We start from the raw sequence: 21,918 nt of genomic DNA, 5'->3' as shown, positions 1-21,918 counted from the left end.
TAGTCTAAGAGTTGTTGCTCAACAGGTGCTAAACCGACTTTCTGAAAGTAATCCCATGTCTGATCAAAAAAACTAGAGCAGCAACCTCTGCCCACTGTATCCAATGGAAAACGCTCATGAAATGTCCTAATGTTGAAATTGAGGTGAAGTGAGAAAATGTTTTCAATGACAGGAATCCTGCCAGATCTCAACAAACAGGGAACATCCAACTGAGAGGAAAGAAAAGCAAGAGTAGCTGCTGCCTGCCACCTACAGGCCACCATTGTTACAGCTCCAGGATTTTATATTCAGGATCAGTATCACAAAGGCAACTACACTACTAGCAACTGAGAAAGGGGAATGAATGAAGTTAAAACAAAGTTTACAACATTCAGTATACACAAAACTGTTATAATCCTTCTTAGGTACAGTATAATACAATACTAGCTGAGTTTAATTTTCAGACCTCTAGATGATGATAAAAGCACAAACACAAATATGTAATATTTGGCTGTTGAACATTTTGTAAATGAATGTTTCAGACAAAATCAAATTAACTTGCCTTTTCAGTATGAAGTACTCCAATCCACAACACTGTCATGAGTTCAGGCTATTATAAACCTTGACCTTATGACCGTATGAGTGTCTGTTGCATCTCCTTTACTATAGTAAAAACTAGTATTTCCTGAAAGGTGTGCGTATGTGTTCTGTTAAATTGCACATAGTGAGGACCAAAAGTATTTTCCTGGCTGAAGGAGGACATTTTGGATATGCCAGTTAAAGGTGTCAGGGTTTGGGATAGAATTGAAAGTTTAGGACCTTATTATGTGTCCTCGTGAGGCTGCACGTACAAGTGTACGTGTGTGCCTACTTTGTAATCTTCTAACCCTTTCTGGAAGATGTTCCCTCGCTTGACATTACACCCTCCTGATCCATCCCTCTACCTCGTCTGGTCACCACAGCAACGGGTGATGCCATGGAAACCTCCAATAAATCTTTGCAGTTCAGTTTCTGTGCTCCCTCTCCAGACTGTGCATCTTCAATTTTCCTCTTCATGATTCAGATATAAGAAAGATAACAAAATGACAGATGTATTTGTGTAATGTGCATTATCTTTGTTGGTATGTGCGTGTGTGTCCTTTCAGGTGTGTATCGAGACCTACATGTCCAGCTGTCACTTGCGCAGCATTAACACAGCAGTCAGAGCCACGCTTAGCCAGATACTGGGAGACCTGACACTGCAGCTGCGACACAGACAAGAGGTTGCACACAATGCAGTACATACACAGACACACACACACACAAACTCAACTGACCTAAATGCCCAGCATAAAGCAGCTACAAAGAATAATACAGTTAGTTGGGAAAACTGGGCAAACTGGTGCATTCATACCACAAACAATGTGAAACCTTTCAACCAGTTAATTAAAAAAGAAATTTACAAAAACGTGACCTTTTCCTGCACATTAAATATCATAATTTGCTGCTTTTCTTTGTTAAATACCTTCATGAAGCCATTATCTTTTGGTTTTGAGCTCTTGATTTTCTGACACTTCATCCATTAAAAATGAACATGTCTTTGATTTTTGGTAAATCTTAACCACACTACAGTTAATATACACACATATTGTAAAGTTCTCTAAATATCCAACTCTTAATATGTGTCTGCTTTCATACATCCTGCTGTGTGTTCCTCCTCAGGGTCCAGATGGGGACGAGGTGACGACACAGCCCCTCCAGAGAAGAGGTACGTCACCAGCTCCTGTCAGCAGCTCAGGGAAGAATGTTAGAAGCCGTCATTAACTTTTTTATTAATTAAATGTTATTGACAGTGTCAACCAAAACTCAATATCTAATGTTGTCTGTCTCTGTATGTTGGCCCTGTGGTGGCCTGACAACCTCTCCAGGGTGTACCCCACCCTTGCCCTTGGGCATTGGATTGCTGTTTTCATAGAACAGTCTCTCATACAATTTTTGTAGTGAGCTGATCACAAATAGTGACTTACAGAGCTACTGCATCTGCACCCTTATGGGCTGAAAAAAAGGCTGAGTGAATCACAGCTCTGCCAAGGTCCAGCAGACCTAATTATAACATTAGACATTTTCTATGCTATATTTTGAGAAATGCAAATACATTTTTGGTTCATTATAAAACTGTCCTGGGATAAATTTAGTCTAGGTGATGAATGGGCAACATTATGGCTAACCCTGCTTGTTTGCCTGTCTAAGAAGGAGGATATCACTCCCTTGAAAATGTGTCCTTTAACTGTGAAATAATGATACACTGTGCATTTGCCTTCCAATTTCTCAAAATATTAATTCATCAACAATTCTCCTGAACACATTTCAAGACCAACACACCAGTGGGTTCTCAGTGCATGCTGTTGAAGCAACATAGGTGCTGGATGGTAAAACTACATTGGTCTGAAGCCAACAATGACATTTGCACTGTTCTCGGTGTAAGTTTGGCCCCCTGATTTAACAGGCATTATTCCAGAGGCAAGGCTGAGGAGGTCTGAACATTTACGTTTAGCCTCTGTACAACATAGGACAATGAAACAGGTCAGACTGGAGAGGACCTAAACCTAGCAAGAAGCTTGGTAGTTCCAAAATGGCTACCTGCAGAGAACTACTGTATTTTGCGGACTATAAGAGGCACCGCATTATAAGGCAGAGCGGCTTCGTGGCAACTATTCATTGTTTGCAGTAAAAGTTGTTAATGTTGGAACCAAGTTGCAACCAATCTATGCACAATAATGAAACTTAAGGCCCAACATGTGTGGGTCCTTGTCCCGATTCTGGCATGTATACAATCCTCCTCATGTCTCCTGGTCAGTATAGAAATTCTCCAATTCAACATTTTCGCAGAGGTGTGGAGATAGAAGGTTTGGAAAGTGCTTAAAGCTGTTATGAAAATATAATAATCACAGGGCTTCATAATGATCCTAGAAAGAAACACACATAAGATTTGTACCAGAGGCCGGACAGGTTCATAGAAACTATTGACTTATTTATGCATTCATCTTCTACTGCTACCGTTTTCGAGTCGCGGCAGGGTGCGGTGCTGAAGCCAATCCTAGCTCATATTTGGTGAAGGCAGGGTACACCTTGCACAGGTTGACTGTCCATAGAGATAGAGACGAACAACCACTCACACTCACACTCACACCTACAGTCAATTTAGAGTCATCAATTAACCCAAACACGCATGTCTTTGGATGGTGGGAGGAAACCTGAGCAGGCATGGGAGAACATGCAAACTCCACACAGAAAGGCCCCACGCCTGGGAACTGAATCCATGACCTGCCCTTGGTGTATTTTATTTATTATACAAGTGAGAGAGAAATATAGTGGTGGGACCTTTTTATCACACGTACATACTGAATAAAGTAGGTGCCGTTAATTACCCTTGTTATGTATTTAAGTATGTGTGTGTGTGTGTGTGTGCACGCAGATATCTCTCCAACCAGCCAGACACTATGTGAAGATGTGGTGATGGTTCTAACAGTTTTCTGTGAGAAGCTGGAGTCCGTAGACAGGTAACACTGCTGCTGGCCCGTCGGTAATCAGGCTAGGATCCTTTGTCTCTTCAGTTACCACACAAAAAATTTGAAAACGGTGCTGAATAAAAACAGGCTGAACAGCGCATTGTTTCTTTGACCTGCTTATTTGATCAGACATTTACGTGCAGTCTTTTTTTTTTGCTTCGTACATTTCCAGTGATAACCAGCTCCTTCAGCTGCTCTACCTGGAGTGTATCCTGTCCATGCTCAGCAGCTGTCCTCCCACGATGCACCTGTCCAGAGGTTTTACTGACCTTGTATGGTAAAGTGTGTTTTACTTATGCTTATAAAACATTTGTTTTTATAAATCATTAAAATGATTGAACAAATACAACCAAAAATGGATTCAAAGATTCTAATGAAAACCTGGTTTTCTGGTATGTGCATCAGTAAGCTGGGTAAATCTATATCTAATCTGTTACTCGTGGTTTTTTTTTTTTATTTTATTTATCTTATTTATCATTTATTATTTATTTGGATAAATTATTTGTCAGTGCAGTTAAATAGATGTGGCGAAGGGTATATGGTTGAGAATTCTCTGATTAATCACTTCATATATACAGATTGGTGTTTTCCTCTGCTATAGTTTCTATAGTTTGGACTTTCCAGCAGTTAGAATGGGTATTGTGACCATATGGCACAGCTCTTGATGTCAAATATAATGCAAACGAGTAATAATGTGATCCTCAGAAGTATGAAAATTGGTATTTTCTGACTCTACAGTTCTGAAAGCTCAAATCAAACTAACTTTATTGTAATTTTTCCCATACAGCAGAAAAAACAAACCAGGAGGCATTCCTCTGCAGTAGGAAGGAGAAGTAGAAGTAAATTAATTTATGACTAAATAATATCAAAAAGTATGACAAAATATATATAAAAAAAAGTGCAACGGCACACATGTATTAAAAGACGTGTTGCGTGCGTAGAAGCAGTGAGGTCTAGTACAGTAATGAGTTAAGTTGACAGCTTGTGACAGGAAACTGTTCTGTAGCCTGGTTGTAGGAATGTCTTTGGCTGCAATAGCTGTCGAAGACATTCCTAGAAGCTGTATGTAGGAGTGTTCATGTTCTTTTGAATTTCATGTTTGCAGTGATTCTTCAGGGAATCTCTGCATTTAAAGCTTTTTGTGCCCCTCTATGAACTGAGAGCAAGTGCCACTGCAAAAAACAAATAATTATAATTATAATAATAATTTAAAAAAATGGTGGACACTCAGTGTCCTGTAATGACAGTTTAAGGGTGTTGCTTAAAGTCACAAGAAGCTGCAGTGCTGCTGAATGCTGGTATATTGGCCTGCTCTTCTCAAATTCCAAATCTAATATATAGATGAATTTACTTGTTTTATTCTCCAGACGTTGGATGCAAAACTAAAACCACACAGACAAAAGTATGAAAAATATATGAAGTAGTTGAGAGCAGAAATTCTGATGTGGCAGCAGTACACGTTCCTCCCTTCAGGCAGACAATTAATTATTTCCTGTTCAGTTACTCATAGTAATTTCTAGTTAAGAGATTCTGTCACAAAAAGTGGATGAATCGTGGTCAGTTACCTGATTTAACTCTTGACAATGATTTACTTGACGTATTCAGGGAGCTCAATGTGCAGGTATTGATAACTGATTTGATTGATGAAATACCTGAACTCATCTTTACCATTTCTTGTGTTTTACTGCTTTCCGTTACGTTCATAATAATAAAAAAAAAAAAAAAAAAAAAAAAACTCAACAACATCCCTCCTGTCAGGAAGCAGCTGTGCCCGTCACTTGTGGTGATCATGGGGAATCCGGTCAACGACAAAACCATCGCTTCCCATCACGGCTACGTTGGGGCACTAGACCGGGAGCGGATCATAGATAGACTAAATCTAGGTAACTGGACTTAGTATATGTAAAAAAAAATTTCAACACTTTTTAAAATAATGGAAATGTTCAAACTCATAAAGATGATTAAATTAGATAATGACAAGTGAATTTCAATGCGTTTAGCTTAGGTGTATTGACCTCTCTCTGGGTCTGACCGAGGGAAAGTCAATAGTCAATAGTACTGACTTCTTTTTCTCCACCAGGACTAAATCAGGAAGGGGACACTGGCGGTGGAGGGGTGTCTGATCAGGGTAGGGGGTCTGGCTGCTCCTCCAGTGCCCCTGCCAGGATTGCACCGGTAGTGCGGACGGTATGTTACATTGCGGCGGAGTTGGTGCGTTTGGTTAACTGTGTGGAGTCAATGAAACCGGTGCTGCAGTCACTGTACCACAGGATCCTGCTGTACCCGCCTCCTCAGCACCGCACCGAGGCTATCCGCATCATGAAGGAGGTGAGAGGACAGATGTGTCTCAATTTCTTCCAATTTCATTTGAACTCTTTTATACAATTTCTACTTCCAACAGGCATTGGTTTGATTTATGTAAAGCATCATCACAGTCAATGTTTAGTCAATACTAACACAACTATGTTATATTACTTCTTACTTGATGCGTTGTGCTTTTTGTCTGTGCGTTAGATTCTGGGAAGTCCCCAGAGGCTCTATGACTTGGCTGGTCCATGTGTGGCAGAATCTGAAACCAGGAAGCGCTCATTCTCGAAGAGGAAGTCCCATCTGGACCTGCTAAAACTGTTCGCACCTCCTCTCTCTTTATTCTTTGCTAGCCATTTTGCAGGCAATAACCGTTTAGTGCACGTATCCACATCTGTTCAAGTGGTAATTGAAAGGCCTTCAATGTGGTTAATTGTCAAGAGTCAGTTGAACCAAAACCAAGTGAGGTCAATATAGAACCTAGGGGAAGTCTTTCACTGTTTTTATATAGAACGTAGACCTAATTTATAAACAAAGAAGACACAGACATCTAGCTGTATGTAGTATTGTGTCTTTAAACAGAAATAAACCTGATTTATAATCAAAGACCATGTGGACGTAGACCTTTACATAATATGGGACTGTTTAGTAAAAACCTCCATAATGTGCTTCACAAGTCAATAAATATAAATTTTGAAACAAAGCACTTAATATACAAAGGGCTGTATGTTTGTGTGTCTGCTTCCTCTTCCAGAGTGATGGATGGGATGACAGAGGCCTGTATGAAGGGAGGCATCGAGGCTTGTTTCTCTTCAGTCTCCTGTGCCTGTGCTCTACTTGGAGCACTAGATGAACTTTCTCATGGCCGTGGGATACAACCTGAACAGGTACACTTCTGATGCTGGATGTCTCAGACATAAAGAGGGGATCCAATGGTTTTAAAATGAACTTAATGAATGTGCAGGACAGTAATAGCTGTGTTTCTCAGGCTCGGCTCCTCCTCAGGAGACTGGAGGATCTGAAGGATGGGACAGAATCAACACGCGAGTCCATGGAGATCAATGAGGCCGACTTCAGATGGCAGAGGCACATCCTGTCCTCTGAGCAGGCTCCATGGGATCCCAGCTCTCCGTCCTCCAACATGGCTGCCACCAGGGCCACTGAGCGAAGCCCTGACATAAGCATCAGCATCACCACTGAAACAGGCCAGACCACCCTGGATCTGGAGGCGGGGGAGCTTGGACTGGGTCCAGGCCACACTACTCCTGAAGAGTGTGGGCAAGATGCTCGTCTCTCTTCGCCCTCATCCTATGGTGGCCAAGAGGGGACTACATGTGAACAGAGTCTGGACCGAGACAAGGGGAGTCAACGAGAGGAAGCAGGCGGCTCAAGGGAGAGTGAAGGAAGAGGAGAAAAAGAAAGAGCAGGCGGAGCTGGTAGAGGAGGAGGGGGAGATAGAGGAGGTGTTGTTCCTCCTGATGTAGTCCAGCGGAGTCATGCCCTTGTCTACCCTGACATCACCAACTTCCTGTCTGTGGAGTCCAGGACCAGGTCACATCACACGGGAGGGTCACGATACAGTGAGAGCAACTTCAGGTATGCTGTGTTTACCTTATATATCAGAAGGCCCTTAAAAAATTTGGACAAAAAATATGACTAGCTATTAAATAATAGCGATATTTTATATATATATATATATATATATATATATATATATATATCCATCTAATTCAATTTAATACAATACATTTAATACATTTCTCTCATCTATGTTCTAAAGTTAAGTTTACTGTCAAGTTCACATCAGCAATGAAAAGGTCACTGTCCTGAAACACCATATCCAATCAGAATTGTCCGTCTTGGATCGCTCGCTCATTAATTGGTTCGGACTTCACGAATCCTGGGAAGGCTAAGCTATGTGTTATGATTTGGAGAGTGATGGGAAAATTAGCCAATTACGGTTTGATTTTAAGTGGGCGGGAGAAAAACAAAAGATCGTAGGTGGTTAAATGGTGGAATACGAGAGCAACGTTGTGGCTAGCTAAGCTAAGCTGTTTATTTAATGTAGCCTAAATGGTCTCCAGTTTTATGTAGTTAATGTTGAGAATTGTATTGATGTTATGGTCTGTTTGTTTACATCCTCGTCATCGTTAATTAAACAATTGCAGTTGTCAAACGTTTTCAATTCATCTTACTGTGCCTTCTTCCCGCGATGATTTTTCTCAGCAATATGAGGGCTGAAGTTTGACCAAGCGGGGTTGCCGTAAATCGTTTTCCAAGATGGCGGCTAGCATACTTATATATACATGCTACATATTCGGCTGAAACGAGTAACTGGTATGGATATAGCAATTCTGACGAGTACCCTATGAGTAATACGAGTCAAAATCCGTGCTGGGCTGAAGGAAAGTCCTCATCATGGCGTCCTGTGAGCTAGATCGAGCGCATCGCGTCATACTCTGAAAGCCACGCCCATCAGAGGGGAAAACAAGTTAAAAAACACTGTCCAGTAGTTCGCTTAAAACGTAATTTCAACATGCCAGATTCGTATTTAACACGCTAGCTATACCGGGGAAAATAGTACAATGGAAAACTCACATATATGGGTACTTCTCATTGTCCCTTCTGTTTGCCTTCATTTTTATGGAGAAATGATCCCACTGAATGGCTGGAGGTGACATACATCGATATTTACAACTACCTGATCGAGTCCCCCGGTAAGATCATCATTTAACCTAACAGCGATTAAAAAGTTAGGCTCCATCCACACTACTACATCATCATTTTAAAATAAGTGAATCGTAACAGAAGCGGTACTTATGTGACAGACAGGGCTGCATGCAGCCCGCATTGCGTTTCTCATTCTTGCAGTTTCTTCACCGATTCAAATTATTTTCCGGTCGACTCGCTCTGCTTGCATTGGTGAAATACAAATTAAGCTCTAAATAAAAATATATTGAGGCTTACAATAAATATGGCAACTTCTGATCGACCCATATCAATTTCAAAATTAAAAGTACAGCTTTCTTACAAACCACGCCCACTTCCGGTTTAAGGACAGCCCTTTTCCAGTACGAATACAGATAATGTAGATGGTTGAACAGATACGGATGGTTGTGTACTTGCTCAAGTCAACAAGCGAGGCTGTCTTAGCAGCTGGCTAAAAGATGAATAGGAGGGCCACATGAATGTATTTATTTGTTTGATATTTGTTTGTTTACAAAAAAGAAAGATAAAGAAGACTTAAATAAGAGACAGACTCTTATTTAAGATACTTATTACAGAAACTCATCAAATCTTTATTGAAGTAGCAAATCAAATGACAATTCATTTTCCCATAGACTTAATTGCAAGTATTTCAACTGTGCAAGTTCAAATGGAATCTGAGGAGGAAGAAGAGACTTGAATCTGGACAGTCTAAAGTTGAATAGTTTCTTGCATGAAAGGTGTAGTCAGCTGTGGTCTGTATCCCTGCATCACAGAGAAGAGTCCTGACCTCCAGGATCATTTATATTTTATCTTCTTAGGGCAGGCCCTCCGCGCCTTCTAACAAAGTTCTCTACTTCTTCATCGGGAGTAGTTATTCTTCACTGAGTGCATGGACTTGGCCACCAAAATCAGCCGCGGACAGTATTTATTATCTTCTACTGACATTGGCAAGGCAGCATCTGCTTCTCGAGTGCAGTCAACCAAGGCAACTATTGTAACAGTAATGTGTGAGCATAAACAGTTTCATATCAAGCTGTGTCCTTTCTGGTAGGTCGTGCTATCCTCCTTGTACAAATATACAGAGCTTTTAAGGTCAAACTGATGTCTGGAGTGTTAAACCTTCATTGTTCATGAGTCTACACTATTCCGCAATGAGAAGTAAACAAAATATCTATTCACATTTCAGCAGTAAAATAAATATATTGGAAAGTATTAGACAAAATATATTCGAACTGATGTTCATTAGACAGAGTAAAATTTTTAGGCTGTTTCATGCTGGCTTCACTTTCCAGGCCCAGAATCCAGGTCCATTTTCGTTAACATTCTATGAAATGAAACTTGTTTTTGGTCAGAATTTGAAAACAAATTAAGAGGAGCTGTATACATTTTTACGGTTTGCTACTGAAAAGTGAAAGTTGCTGGTCTATTGATGCAAACAGCATCATGCTATCATTGTCAACTTGGTGTGGATGAACTTATTGGGCATGTTTCTATTAACCTGCTTAATGTGTATGTATATATGACTGCACTGAGTGCACTGAAGAATGAGTAATGGGGATGGGAATAAAAAAAAAAAACTATTTGCAAATCTATTAAAAACGTTTCTGTTTTATGCAAAACTGCAAATGGAACCAGGGTGTTCAGTGTTTGCATCTGATTTTACAGCATTGGGTCAGATTGGGACATGTATTCCTGAACACAGAACCAAAGAACCTAGAACCTAACTAAAGCAAGGCAATGATAATCCTACTATGGTAAATAAATCAGAGAAATAAAGACAATATAGAAATGATCTAATGACTGAACCTGTTTTTCTACCAGCATGGAGGAGCAAGATTTGTCCCGGACAGAGTTCGACTCATGTGACCAGTACTCCATGGCTGCTGAGAAGGACTCAGGTCGGTCTGACGTCTCTGACATTGGCTCTGACAACGTTTCACTTGTTGATGAGGAGCAGCAGACACCTCATGACTGCCCAGGCCACCGGTCCTTCCGCAACGCCGCCCTGTCTCTCAAACTGCTCCGCAACCAGGAGGCTGACCAGCAGAGTGCTCGGCTCTTTGTCCAGTCCCTGGTGGTGTTGTTGCCCCGGCTGCTGGGACTAGCCACTGCCACCGAGGTTGACCTGTCACTGCAGAATTTCTCCTCCACCTTCTGCTCTGGACTGCAGGCTGGTGAGAATGGGATAGAGACTGTGTGTGTGTGTGTGTGTGTGTGTGTGTGTGTGTGTGTGTGTGTGTGTGTGTGTGTGTGTGTGTGTGTGTGTGTGTGTGTGTGTGTGTGTGTCTTAGCAAAGCAAACACAGGATATTTGCTGAGGGTGGAGTGATTTGTGCTGCATCCTCTTCAGTCTCAGCAACTACTATTGGTTGAGTCTCAAAATGAAACATCAGATGTTTGAACATGAGCAGCAGTAGAGTACATCTTAAATAAACACATTGCCCTGTGGGGACTCTGTTATACAATTCAAGTACAGGCAAAGTGAAAAACAGCGACAAAAACATAGAAGAACTAAACAAACAAACAAACAACCAAAAAAAAAGCTGGTTGTATGGATAGAAAAAAATTCTATATCTGTTACTCAGAAAATAGTCAGCCAATCGGAAGAGAGATTCATATATTCTTCTGTGATAGGCTAACTGACCTGTTGTCACAAAAGCTCCAGAGAGAGAGATGTAAAACTACAATGAAACAGTTTGGATTCTTAAATCTACAAGTATGTCTTCTCATGTACATCAAAACTTAAAATGAAACACATGAAATGTGTAAAATATACTGTATGAGCTTTAAACAAAATGGTGTTCCAGATGAACAAGTCTGGCTCATTTTTCTGGACTAACCCTAACCCTAACCCTTGGTATGAGATAGTTAGAAACCCTCCGGGAGATATCAATTACAACTCCCAGGGTGCATTTCAGTAAGAAAACACCAATTAAAGTGCTGCGAACAGTCATCTGACACTAAACATTACATCATGTAACACAAAGCAGATTAAATGAGTTAAATGTGAGTCAGGTTTCTGTTAAATCCAGTTACTATGGTAACATGATTTCCTCTGTATTCACACCTCCAGCTTTGTCTCCATACCAATGTCATCTGAGGTTCAAGGTTTTTTAGCCTTAAGTTGCAACAAACTCATACAAATAATAAATTAAAGTCAGAAATTCATTATTAAAAGTAATTTCAACCCTTCTGTTTCACTGAATCCTCTACAAGAATATTCCCTTGTTCTGTTGTGGAGCACCATTCAATAAAAACTTTCATTTGGGAATTTGCAGACTGAATGTCTCCACTGTTCTCTATAATCAGTTCATCACCTTAGAGCAGGAACAATTTAATGAAACATTTTGCTTTTGGAACATGGCTCATAATCCATCTGTAAAAACAGAGAGCCTTCTGGGAGTTTTTGCATCAGCAGAGTAAAATTAAACTGTACGGTTAACTTGAGTTAATGAATTTGGTGGGATATGCAAATCTCCATAGCGAGTTTCTGATTGAAACACTTCATCACCGACCGATCATATCTCGCCTTCTCCTCTCACTTGTGCAAGTGTCTATTCTCCTCTCTCCATCCACTCATCTATCACTCTGTGGTCCTTGTTGTACCCTCTTAAACCTGTTCAATCTCCCTTTCTTTCCATCATTTTCCTTTCTTCCTTCCATTCCTTGACTCTTCTTCTCTTCCTTCCTGTCACACCCATCTCCTTCTCTCGGTCCATCACTCCCTCCCTCTTTCTCTCACCTCTATACCCCTGCTCTCTCTCTTCTTCTACATCGTAACAATTTCCCCACCTTTTAATATTTTATCCAGATTTAGTTGCATTTACATGTTTTCTTATGACAAAAAGTGGCTTAAAAACAAGTACCACACACAGTTATTACATATTTTGGTTTGTGCTTACTCAGTGTTATATAAGAGCTGGTTGGAGATTTTGCCCCTTCCTGTCTCTGTCCTTTCTCCAGGTGGGATCCACTCCCCAGGTTTTGAGGCAGGTGACACTTTGAGTTGTCAGTCTCTGATGAATGCAGACGGTCTGTACCTGGTGTCGTACTATGCTCTGCTGCTCAATCTCAAACTCTGCTGCTGCGACCACTACAGGCGACGTTCGCTCGCTCCTGTTCTCAGTCTGGTAAGGGTCTCTGTGCTTTGAAGGAGATAATGATGGTTTTCAAATGCAGTGTATTTTGCTCTTTAATGAATTCCTGCAACACAACTCCTGGTGTTTAAAATACTTTGCTTTGTTTGGTGTGTATTGATTTTTCTCTGCCAGTTTTATGCACTGCACACCCTGAGAAAAATGAAATAGGATTATTATTATGAAGGAAATGGTACTCCTGCAGCAAGAAGTTGTTAAAAATTTGCCTTTCTTTTAATGTTAATCCACTTTTAATATAAATGAACTTGAAGGAGAGGAGAGGGTAAAACAGATATAAAAGATGGAACAGTAATTACTCCTTGTTCCAATGTAAACTATTGAAATATTTGGCCTTGGAGGTGTGTAGCAGTAGGCGAGACAGGAAACTGAACAAGAGCAGACTTGATAAGGTGAAGGTGAGAGGAAACTGGTTTGCACAAAACCACAAATCAAAATCCACCATGAAAATCTTAAAGAAACATAAGCTGAAGTGGTTGGAATGTCCCATATACCCCATATACTGAGTTGAACAATAATTCACTGGTGACCTGTGGGTGGATCTGAAACCTATGGTGTGAGCAGGACAGACAGAAAACTCATCAATGAGGATGATACAGAAAATTTGAAAACTGAGGAAGTGGATCTTCAATAATTTTATAATATACTTAAATGTATCACTGTCTAAACCGCCATATGGTATTTGATTATAAATCAGATCTAGTTGTATAGTTTTTTTGTTTGTTGTTAGGGCCACATTAGCTGATGCCATGACATCAGCCACTTTCCCCGGGCTCCTAAATACACAATACATCTAAAATTAAAACTTACATACATGGACATTTATACATGCATACATGATTTGGTCTATCTTCAGTATTAATGCAGTGAAAGTATGAAAGGCCTCAGTCCACAGAGATAATGCTCAGAACCTGTATCGGAAAATTAGCCTGAAAACCAGAAGCCTGTATCACAAAGCTGTGGTAATATGTACTGAATCTCTTTACATTATCTGGCTTCCCATCCAGACATCCTAAATCCTGATAAATGGTGTCACAAAGCTGGTTATCAACCTGCTAACAGGGTTTTCTCATCTAGATCAGTGTGTGTTCACGTAAAAGGGCTAGAGTTTTTCTGTATACAACTAACAGGACCATGGAGAACACACAAAGTGCATATTTCACAATGGAGCAGCAAACTATAATATTAAGAAAACATGAGGCCTATTAATCAATAATTCAAGCAAAAAGTAACACAGTTGACTCTGACTCTCGCTGACTCTGTCAATGCCTAAATTACCAGGATTATAAGATTAAATCCCTACCACATTGGCAAAATTTTGTCTGTGTGTGTCCCATAAATTTATACTTCAATTTTTAATTTTTTTTTTTTTTTAGTTGCTCGTCTTAGAAATTGATTTACCCCAGTGGAGCATAGAGGACTTGGGAACAAGTCCATTTATCTCGTCTGGAAAATAAAACCAGAAAATCTAACTGGAAAATTAACTCAGTCTGTTTTCAGATCCCCTCTCATGGTTTTATTGGCCCAATGGACTCATCTGGGAACGGAGAGGCCATTTTCCAAGAGAACTGATTGGTCAGTAGGCGTTCCTGTTTAGCTCTTAATCCTGAATTTAACCTGCTCCGTGGCAGGTTAAGTGATCCGTGTAAATTACCATGGCAATGTCCCTCAATATAAAGGTAAACCACCTTTGTGATACTGAAAACCTGGGGTTACCTTGCAGGTTACCTCGCTAAACTGAAATCCAGCTTCGTGATACAGGCCTCAATTGTCACAACTACTTGAACTTTCTGTTTTCATGCCCGATACAGGGCTATTCAGTGTATACACTAATGAATATATAATTTCTCTGTCCCTTTCCTTTCTTCCATTTGTGTCACTTGGTGAAAAAATTTCCAATGTAAAAGACATAAGATATATTTGACCTTTAGTCGTTGAACAGATTTATTAATTAATTGCTATGAAAGTATAAAAACTTGCAAAACAAAAAAAGGTGCTTGTGTGTGTCAAAGCAGGGTTACTAATACTGCCCAGACCTTTACATATTTAGCCTAGTGTTGCTCTTTTTTTCTTTTTTTTTTATTGTATAAAATAAAAATTACCTAATTACCTAACCCTAACCCTAATTACCTAATAAAAAGATAAACACACTTCCAGTTATCAATTACAGATAAAAACAGGAGTTGGATTTCACATTTAACATTAGGAATTTGCTGTTATATTAACAATGACTTGTAAGAAATTAATGTTCAAATTTCAGCTGCTTTCACACTAAACCTCTTTAGTTCTGTCTGAGATTTAATTTCTGATGGTAAGGGATTCCATAAGTGTGTACTTTGCACTGAGAAGGATGATTGGCCAAATGTTGTCCTGCACCTTGGAATTTGACAGTTCTTATTCGTTCTGCTTCCTGTCATTGTCCTAGAGTTGTCTGTCTTTTTAAAGATGTGAGACATCACATGTGGGGCCAGTCCATATAAACATTTAAAAACAATTTTTAAGAAGGAGAACTTTTTAAAATTGGAAAAAGTCATCAAATTGTATTTTTCAATGATTTTGCAGTGGTGCCATTTTTAGGGATTTTTGGTCTAAAATTTTCAAAGCTTGTTTGTAAAGTGAGAATAAAGGTCTGGTAGCTGAGTCACTGGCTTGGCCCCAGGCGGCAATGCAGTAGGACAAATGTGAAAGAACCATGGCATGCAGATATAGATGAGCTAGCTGCCTTAAAAGAGAGACATGACCTGATAAGTCTAAAGCAGTTCAGGCTAGTTTTTACAGTTTTGGATAGCTTCTTTATATGCGTGTCAAACTTAAGTTGTGGGTCCAGAGTTGTATCTAAATATTTAAACTCATTTACCACCTCAGTTTCTTTAGTATCAATAGTTACACGAAATTTCTCAGGGACTTTTCCTCTTATTGAAGCACATTGATACTGTTTTTTTGTGATTAAATGTCAAATGAGTCTTTTGTGGCCATTCTGAAACAGTAACCATCTGTCTGCTTAATCTCTCTGAAGCCTGACAGGGATTCTTTGCTGAAACATAAAACACTTTGTCATCAGCATACATCTGACATTCAGTGTCCATACAGATGGTAGGCAAATTTATGTATAAGCAGAAAAGAATAGGACCTAAAACTGATCCCTGTGGCAGACCAGTCTTACTGTTCAAAGGAGATGTTTTCACATTCTGTAATCGAACACATTGTTGTTGATATTCCAAATACAAGCTAAGCCAACAAAAAGCAAAAGCAGAAAAATTAAATAGTTGTCACAATTTACTGAGAAGTATCTCATGATTTACAGTGTCGAAGGCTTTCTTCAAGTCCAAGAACACTGCTCCAACCACATTTCCAGTGTCAAGTGAACATTTTATTCTCTCAATGAAATGACACAGTGCCATCTCAGTTGAACATTTTTTGCGAAATCCAAATTGTTTAGAGTGATAAAACTGATTATTAACACATCATTAATTGATTTGCAATGACCTTTTCAAGTACTTTTGACATTTCTGGGAGTTTAATATAAGTTCATCTACAGATTGTATGAAGTATGTATTTAATTCATTAGCTATTTCCTCAATGTTAGTGGAAATCATTCCTTTAATATTAAGTTCCTTTATTTCTCCATGGTGCTTTGACTTACGGTTTAAGAGTGTATTAATATGTTTCCAAAGATATGAGCTGTTCCCCAATCATTTATTAGCTGCATTAAATAAATTCTCTCTGCCTTTCTTAGTTCAGTTACAACCCGGTTTCGTAGCCCCTTTTAGATGTGGATATCTGTATGCAATTTTGTGGACAGTGATTTTTTTTTTTAATGCATGGTCCCGCTTCTTCATGAGCTGATAAATGTCATTATTTATCCATGGCAGGGTTTGTTTGTCTAAACTTAAGAGGGCAAGTGAACTTCTGAATTACATTACACTGTCATAGTATTTGTCAAGATATCGCAACATCTGTCTATGTCACTAGTTTGCAAAACATTGTCCCAATTTAAATGTTTTAATTCAGTTTCAAATTGATTAATTCTATGTTTAGGAATTCCTGTTGGCACATAATTGTGATTCTGTTTAAAGGAGAGTCTCTGTAGGCGTCTTTCTCTGCGGAAGCAGGTGTACCCAGGCACATCAGTCATGGTTGTTGGGGTGTGACTGGACAGTCAGGTTTCAGTCAAAGCCAAAGTCCAAGTTGGAGTCTACTAACAGATGTGGATTTTTTTCTCTTTTTGGTATAATACTTTGTATGTTCAGATGACCACCAGTAATGCCCTTCAGTTTTTTCTTTGGGTCCCAAATCACCTTTCCATGGTATACTGTTCATACTTTTTGCTGGAGAGCTGCTCTACTGTGTGCCATTTTTTCTTTGAATCTGTCCTGCTGCAGAGGGAGGTGTGATGGTAGAGGTGCTTGAGTCTTCAGCAAAAGGGTTGAGTTGGAGTCTTACTCTGCTTGATTTCTTGAGGGATAATCAGACTTCCTTTAGTGATTGAGTCTAGCTGGGGAACTAGGTTGACACAGTCACTTAGACCTGTTAGAATCAGTGAGGGTTCCAGCAATCCAACAATCAGCTGAGTGTCCACAACTTGGCAAGTGGCAATTGCTGCTGTTTCTGTGTGGCCAGTGTTGCTAGTTGATGGCCCAGGGTTCAGCTGCATATCATTACTTAGTAACAGCATGAATAATAATATATAAATATAATATAATATAAATATACATTTTGTTTTTTACTTTGTTGTGTTGTTTGATCTTGTTACTTCCATAAATATGTTCCGTTTGCCAAAACAGTGTATAAATGATCAGATATCCATATCCAAAAAAGTAAAGTTTGGAAATGTCCAGTATATATTGTGACTTTACATCTGGAGTAGTGCCCCTTGATGGCTCATCTGATATGGAACATTGACTAAGGAGGACACAGAATCCATGAACAAAGTAGTAGCCAAAAAAATAAGCAAACTTTTTGTCTCCACATTGCTGTTGTGAAGTACTTGGCAGTTGTGCATATCTGGGGGAACATGCACACCTGCAGTTGTGCATGTACCCACAAACAAAGAAGCCAGGTGCAGCCATACCCTCCATAGCAGTTGTTTGGAGCAGGTTCCTGGTTATTCCTGAAGTATATCCTTGGTTGGCTGTAGACTTCTTTTTCTTTTACCCTGGCATCTTGAACTGAAGTTAGATGTTTGCAGAGCCAAAAATGCGAGAATAAAAAGGTATTTTAGGTGAAAAAAGGAGAGAGGAGTGGAGCCTGACAAACCACCCCTGCTCTCGGCAGCCATCTTGACAATGTGTCATCCAGTCTCATAGCTCTGCATAAAAATAAAAGTTTATGAAGGTGTTGAAGAATATAAACTTAGAAATGGAGACATTAAGCAAAGAGAGACTGAGGCACAGACTGAAAGAGTAATGGCGGTGAGTCAAAATTGGAAAGTTCAATGAAAATATTGATGATGTTTCTGTCCCACGCCTGAGTGGTAACAAGTACAGTGTAGTCAAGGGTTATATAGTATGATTTGTGCATTTGTGTGTTTTCCTGTGGTGCAGAAGGAGTTTGTGCGTCTGATCCAGAGCAGTGGGGTCCTCGTGGTTTTGTCCCAGGCCTGGATTGAGGAACTCTATCACCAGGTGTTGGAACGCAACCTGCTGGCCGAGGCTGGGTACTGGGGCTCCCCAGATGACCACACACTGCCGCTAATCACCATGCTTACAGGTACACACACACAAACAGCGTGTAATCGAAATATAAACTTATCCTCATTGTAGGAGATTAAGGTAGACACACAAATTGACTCGATTTGGCCAGAAACAGGCAAAGCTAGTTGCAGTAGATACTTAACCCTATAAATTGCAAATGTTGCAGATTTTCTTTGATTCATGCTGACCATTCTATTTTTTCCTCCCACTCCTCCCAGATATTGATGGACTGGGCAGCAGTGCCATTGGTGGCCAGCTGATCAGGAGGGCATCCAGCCGGTTGCCACTCACCTCTGACAAGACTGGCGGTGACACCGTGCTGGCAGGTTAGTATTGCTCATTATCATTGCTGCTCAGCGCCTACATTTTCACCTCTGATTAAAGGTGGATCTTCCCAGATTAGTGCTGCCAGCTCACATCCTCCAGCTTACTTTTGTTTCCTCTTTTGTGCTTTCTTGAAAATGACAAGGAATTTTGTCTTATGCTGTCAGACAAGAATAGAGAAATACCCCGTTCTTTTATTTCCCTGTGAGTAAAGAATGAATGTGGGACTGATCATACGTCCTCTGATTAGGCTGTAACATATATAACATCCTTAGTTCCTCAACCTTGGGGGATAAACCCAGTAAAGTGCTAAGTACGTTATAGATGGCAGTCAATTTCCCATGAAACACATATCAAAACCAGCAGGGACTGAAATGTCCCAACATGCATATAAAATAAGAGATGCGTATAAAAGTACTAATATTTAAATTCATCACATTTTAGGATCTGTCTGATTAACTTATTCACCTGTATGCTTGCATTTGTCTGCAGTGAAAATGAAATATGGGAGCATGGCGGCATAGTGGTTAGTGCTGTTGCCTCACAACAAGAAGGTCACTGGTTCGGTTCCCAACCTGAGGCCTTTCTGTGTGGAGTTTGCATGTTTTTGCTGTGCTTGCAGGGGTTCCTCTGGTTACTCTTGTTTTTTCCCACCATCCAAAAAGACGTAGGCTAATTGGTGACTCTAAATTGTCTGTAGGTCTGAGTGTGAGTGTGAGTGGTTCTTTGTCTCTGTCTGTCTCTGTATGTTGGCCTTGCAATAGACTGGCAATCTGTCCAGGGTGTACCCTCACCCAATGTGAACTGGGATTGGCTCTAGCATACCCCGCGACCTGGAAACGGATAAGTGGTAGAAGATGAATAAATGAATTAAATGAGACGAACATGGTTATGATCGCTAATTCTTAATTGTATAAGAGCGCTAATGGGGAGGAGAGAGAAATTTGGTGAAAGAAAACAAAAGGGTGAGAGAAAGCAGATGTGGAAGGTGAGAGAGAAGGAGGAAATGAGTCAGGGACCACCTGTGCTTCTTCCAAATCCCCCTGAAGGATACAGGACAGGCCAGAATTGCGATGGAAACAGTTGCTGAGTCACCGCTGATGACAGTTTATCCCGCTATTGTGTCTATAACTTTAATACTCCTTTTTGAATTGTCACTATTGTCAGCCACTTGCTGCGTTAACACCAAGTAACAGAAGGAAACTCACATGCTTTGTAAAGGGACTTGTCCCTTTATTGTGTCTATAACTTTAATACTCCTTTTTGAATTGTCACAATTGTCAGCCACTTGCTGCGTTAACACCAAGTAACAGAAGGAAACTCACATGCTTTGTAAAGGGACTTGTCCATAAATCTAATTCTACCTGGATCTGAACACTGAAAAATGGTCTCATTCCACAGAGAAATGCTCACAGCCTGCATTCAGAAACTGAGCCTCAAAACCAGGTGCCAACATCCAACCTTGCACGATTTGGTGTCTCTTTACTTGAAATCTACTCTATTCTATTGGATCCCTCTGAAAACAGTCAGCCAATTAGGAGACAATTTCCGATCCTCTCTTCTGATTGGCTGATGGACCTATTGTTTCCCCAGAGAGAAGCCTGAGGAGATATAAAACTACACTGAGATGGTTCTTGGTTCTTGGTTCTTAAAACCATGATTATATCTTGTTATGGATAATGACACTTGAGATAAAACCTGAGGTGTGAAATGTAAAATATGTGACCTTTAAATTCTCTCCCAGTATTCTCTACCAGAATTTGGCTACTTCACTTTTGTGTTGTTTTGGGGGTTGGGGTGAATGCGTGGTTGGCACGTGTGTCATATTATTTCAGTGTCTCAGGTTCACCCTATGATGCAAGACCATTCTCCTGTTTGCTGTTGGTCTCTCTGCCACTTAGCAGTAGTCCAAATTTAGCCATAAGTAATGGCTAATGGCTCTGTATGTGTTTTTCAGGAGCTGTTTTCTCACGCTTCATCCTCACTGGTGTCTGGAAGAACCTGATTGATGTGCTATCCACACCACTGACTGGCCGCATGGCCGGAAGCTCCAAGGGCCTGGCCTTCATCCTGGGAGCAGAGGGAGTGAAAGAGCAGAGCCAGCGAGAGAGAGACACCATCTGCCTGAGTTTAGACGGACTACGCAAAGCTGCTGCACTCAGCTGTGCCCTGGGTGGGTAAAATGTCTGTAATAATAAGACAGCGGAGATGTATCTCTCATGGCCTGCATACACTTGCCTCACCTTTACTCCAAAACAGAGAGGTCCTGTGTTGTGTCCAGATACTTAATATCAGCCAAGAAGAAATCTTCACCATTTACTTGGAGCAGCTTCCATTGGAATCATCCATGACTCCTCAGACTTTTTTTTAAGGCACTACCTCGTTGCAGATTGAATATCAGTAAAATATGACATTAATCATTCCTATATACACACTTACATGTTTTGAAGCGGAGAGTAAGTTGCTTTACTGTTGCCATCTTGGCAGGGCCCCCGACTCTCCCCCCTTGCTCCATGCTAATTGAAAATATGCAGAACTTCTGAAAAGTAGATTATACTTGAAATGTGAAAAAATATAGTTCACTGTAGGTTCACATATTATAGATGTATACATGTTAATAGAAAGAGTGAAACATGAAATGGTTACTAATGTAACAGAGGAACATCATTTGCAGTCTGTGGATTGCTGGTAATAAGAGTTTTGTATAAACTGATACATCTTTATAAGGAAAATGAAACTGAACATCTTGATAGTTGCTTTAAGCAGTCCACTTGACTGGACCTATGGTGGCAACCTGAACCTTATGACTGTCTGCTGCCACTGTGAGACCCTTTCCTATCCACTTTATTTTGCTATGTGTTAAACAGATTTACCACTTTGACCAGTATCTGCAGTCCAGTAAGAACCTGAGCCAGCTCACAAGGAGTTTAAACCTTCTTGCTAACTATTCTGTATAGTTTTGGAGGGGATATCAGGGGACATTTAGTTTTATGATCGTACCCCTTTCAGATGTCTGAATGTATCAGTTACAGGCAGAACAGCATGACCAACCAGGGAGGAAATCTGTCAGCACAAAAGCACTAATAAATATAAATGGCTGTACACCTTGTGTACAGCCTTAAACTGCAGGAAGATGCACAAAGAGATAATCCGGTTTTTACAGTCACTTTAAATTGAAATACAGAGGTATTATGTGTGAATCTCT

The 21,918-nt window shown here is 40.1% G+C and overlaps 1 protein-coding gene across 2 annotated transcripts in view; it reads left to right on the top strand.

The window, feature by feature from the left end:
• Positions 1 to 21,918, top strand: part of arfgef3 (ARFGEF family member 3) — a 54,215-nt gene that overhangs the window by 11,364 nt on the left and 20,933 nt on the right. The window contains exons 6-21 of one of the 2 annotated variants that reach the window (XM_029521566.1): positions 1,125 to 1,241; positions 1,681 to 1,726; positions 3,434 to 3,518; positions 3,700 to 3,804; positions 5,286 to 5,364; positions 5,619 to 5,855; positions 6,042 to 6,154; positions 6,589 to 6,721; positions 6,823 to 7,177; positions 7,295 to 7,430; positions 10,365 to 10,717; positions 12,506 to 12,660; positions 15,274 to 15,282; positions 18,240 to 18,405; positions 18,608 to 18,715; positions 20,671 to 20,886. In XM_029521566.1, the coding sequence (XP_029377426.1) occupies positions 1,125 to 1,241; positions 1,681 to 1,726; positions 3,434 to 3,518; positions 3,700 to 3,804; positions 5,286 to 5,364; positions 5,619 to 5,855; positions 6,042 to 6,154; positions 6,589 to 6,721; positions 6,823 to 7,177; positions 7,295 to 7,430; positions 10,365 to 10,717; positions 12,506 to 12,660; positions 15,274 to 15,282; positions 18,240 to 18,405; positions 18,608 to 18,715; positions 20,671 to 20,886 (2,413 nt within the window). Of the gene's footprint in view, positions 1 to 1,124; positions 1,242 to 1,680; positions 1,727 to 3,433; positions 3,519 to 3,699; positions 3,805 to 5,285; positions 5,411 to 5,607; positions 5,856 to 6,041; positions 6,155 to 6,588; positions 6,722 to 6,822; positions 7,431 to 10,364; positions 10,718 to 12,505; positions 12,673 to 15,273; positions 15,283 to 18,239; positions 18,406 to 18,607; positions 18,716 to 20,670; positions 20,887 to 21,918 lie in introns of both variants that reach the window. The other variant, XM_029521565.1, reaches the window with a different exon arrangement.

This window comes from Echeneis naucrates, chromosome 15, assembly GCF_900963305.1.
Source record: "Echeneis naucrates chromosome 15, fEcheNa1.1, whole genome shotgun sequence".
NCBI lineage: Eukaryota > Metazoa > Chordata > Actinopteri > Carangiformes > Echeneidae > Echeneis > Echeneis naucrates.
Note: the sequence above shows the minus strand (reverse complement) of the source record. Positions and strands in the feature narration are given on the sequence as shown.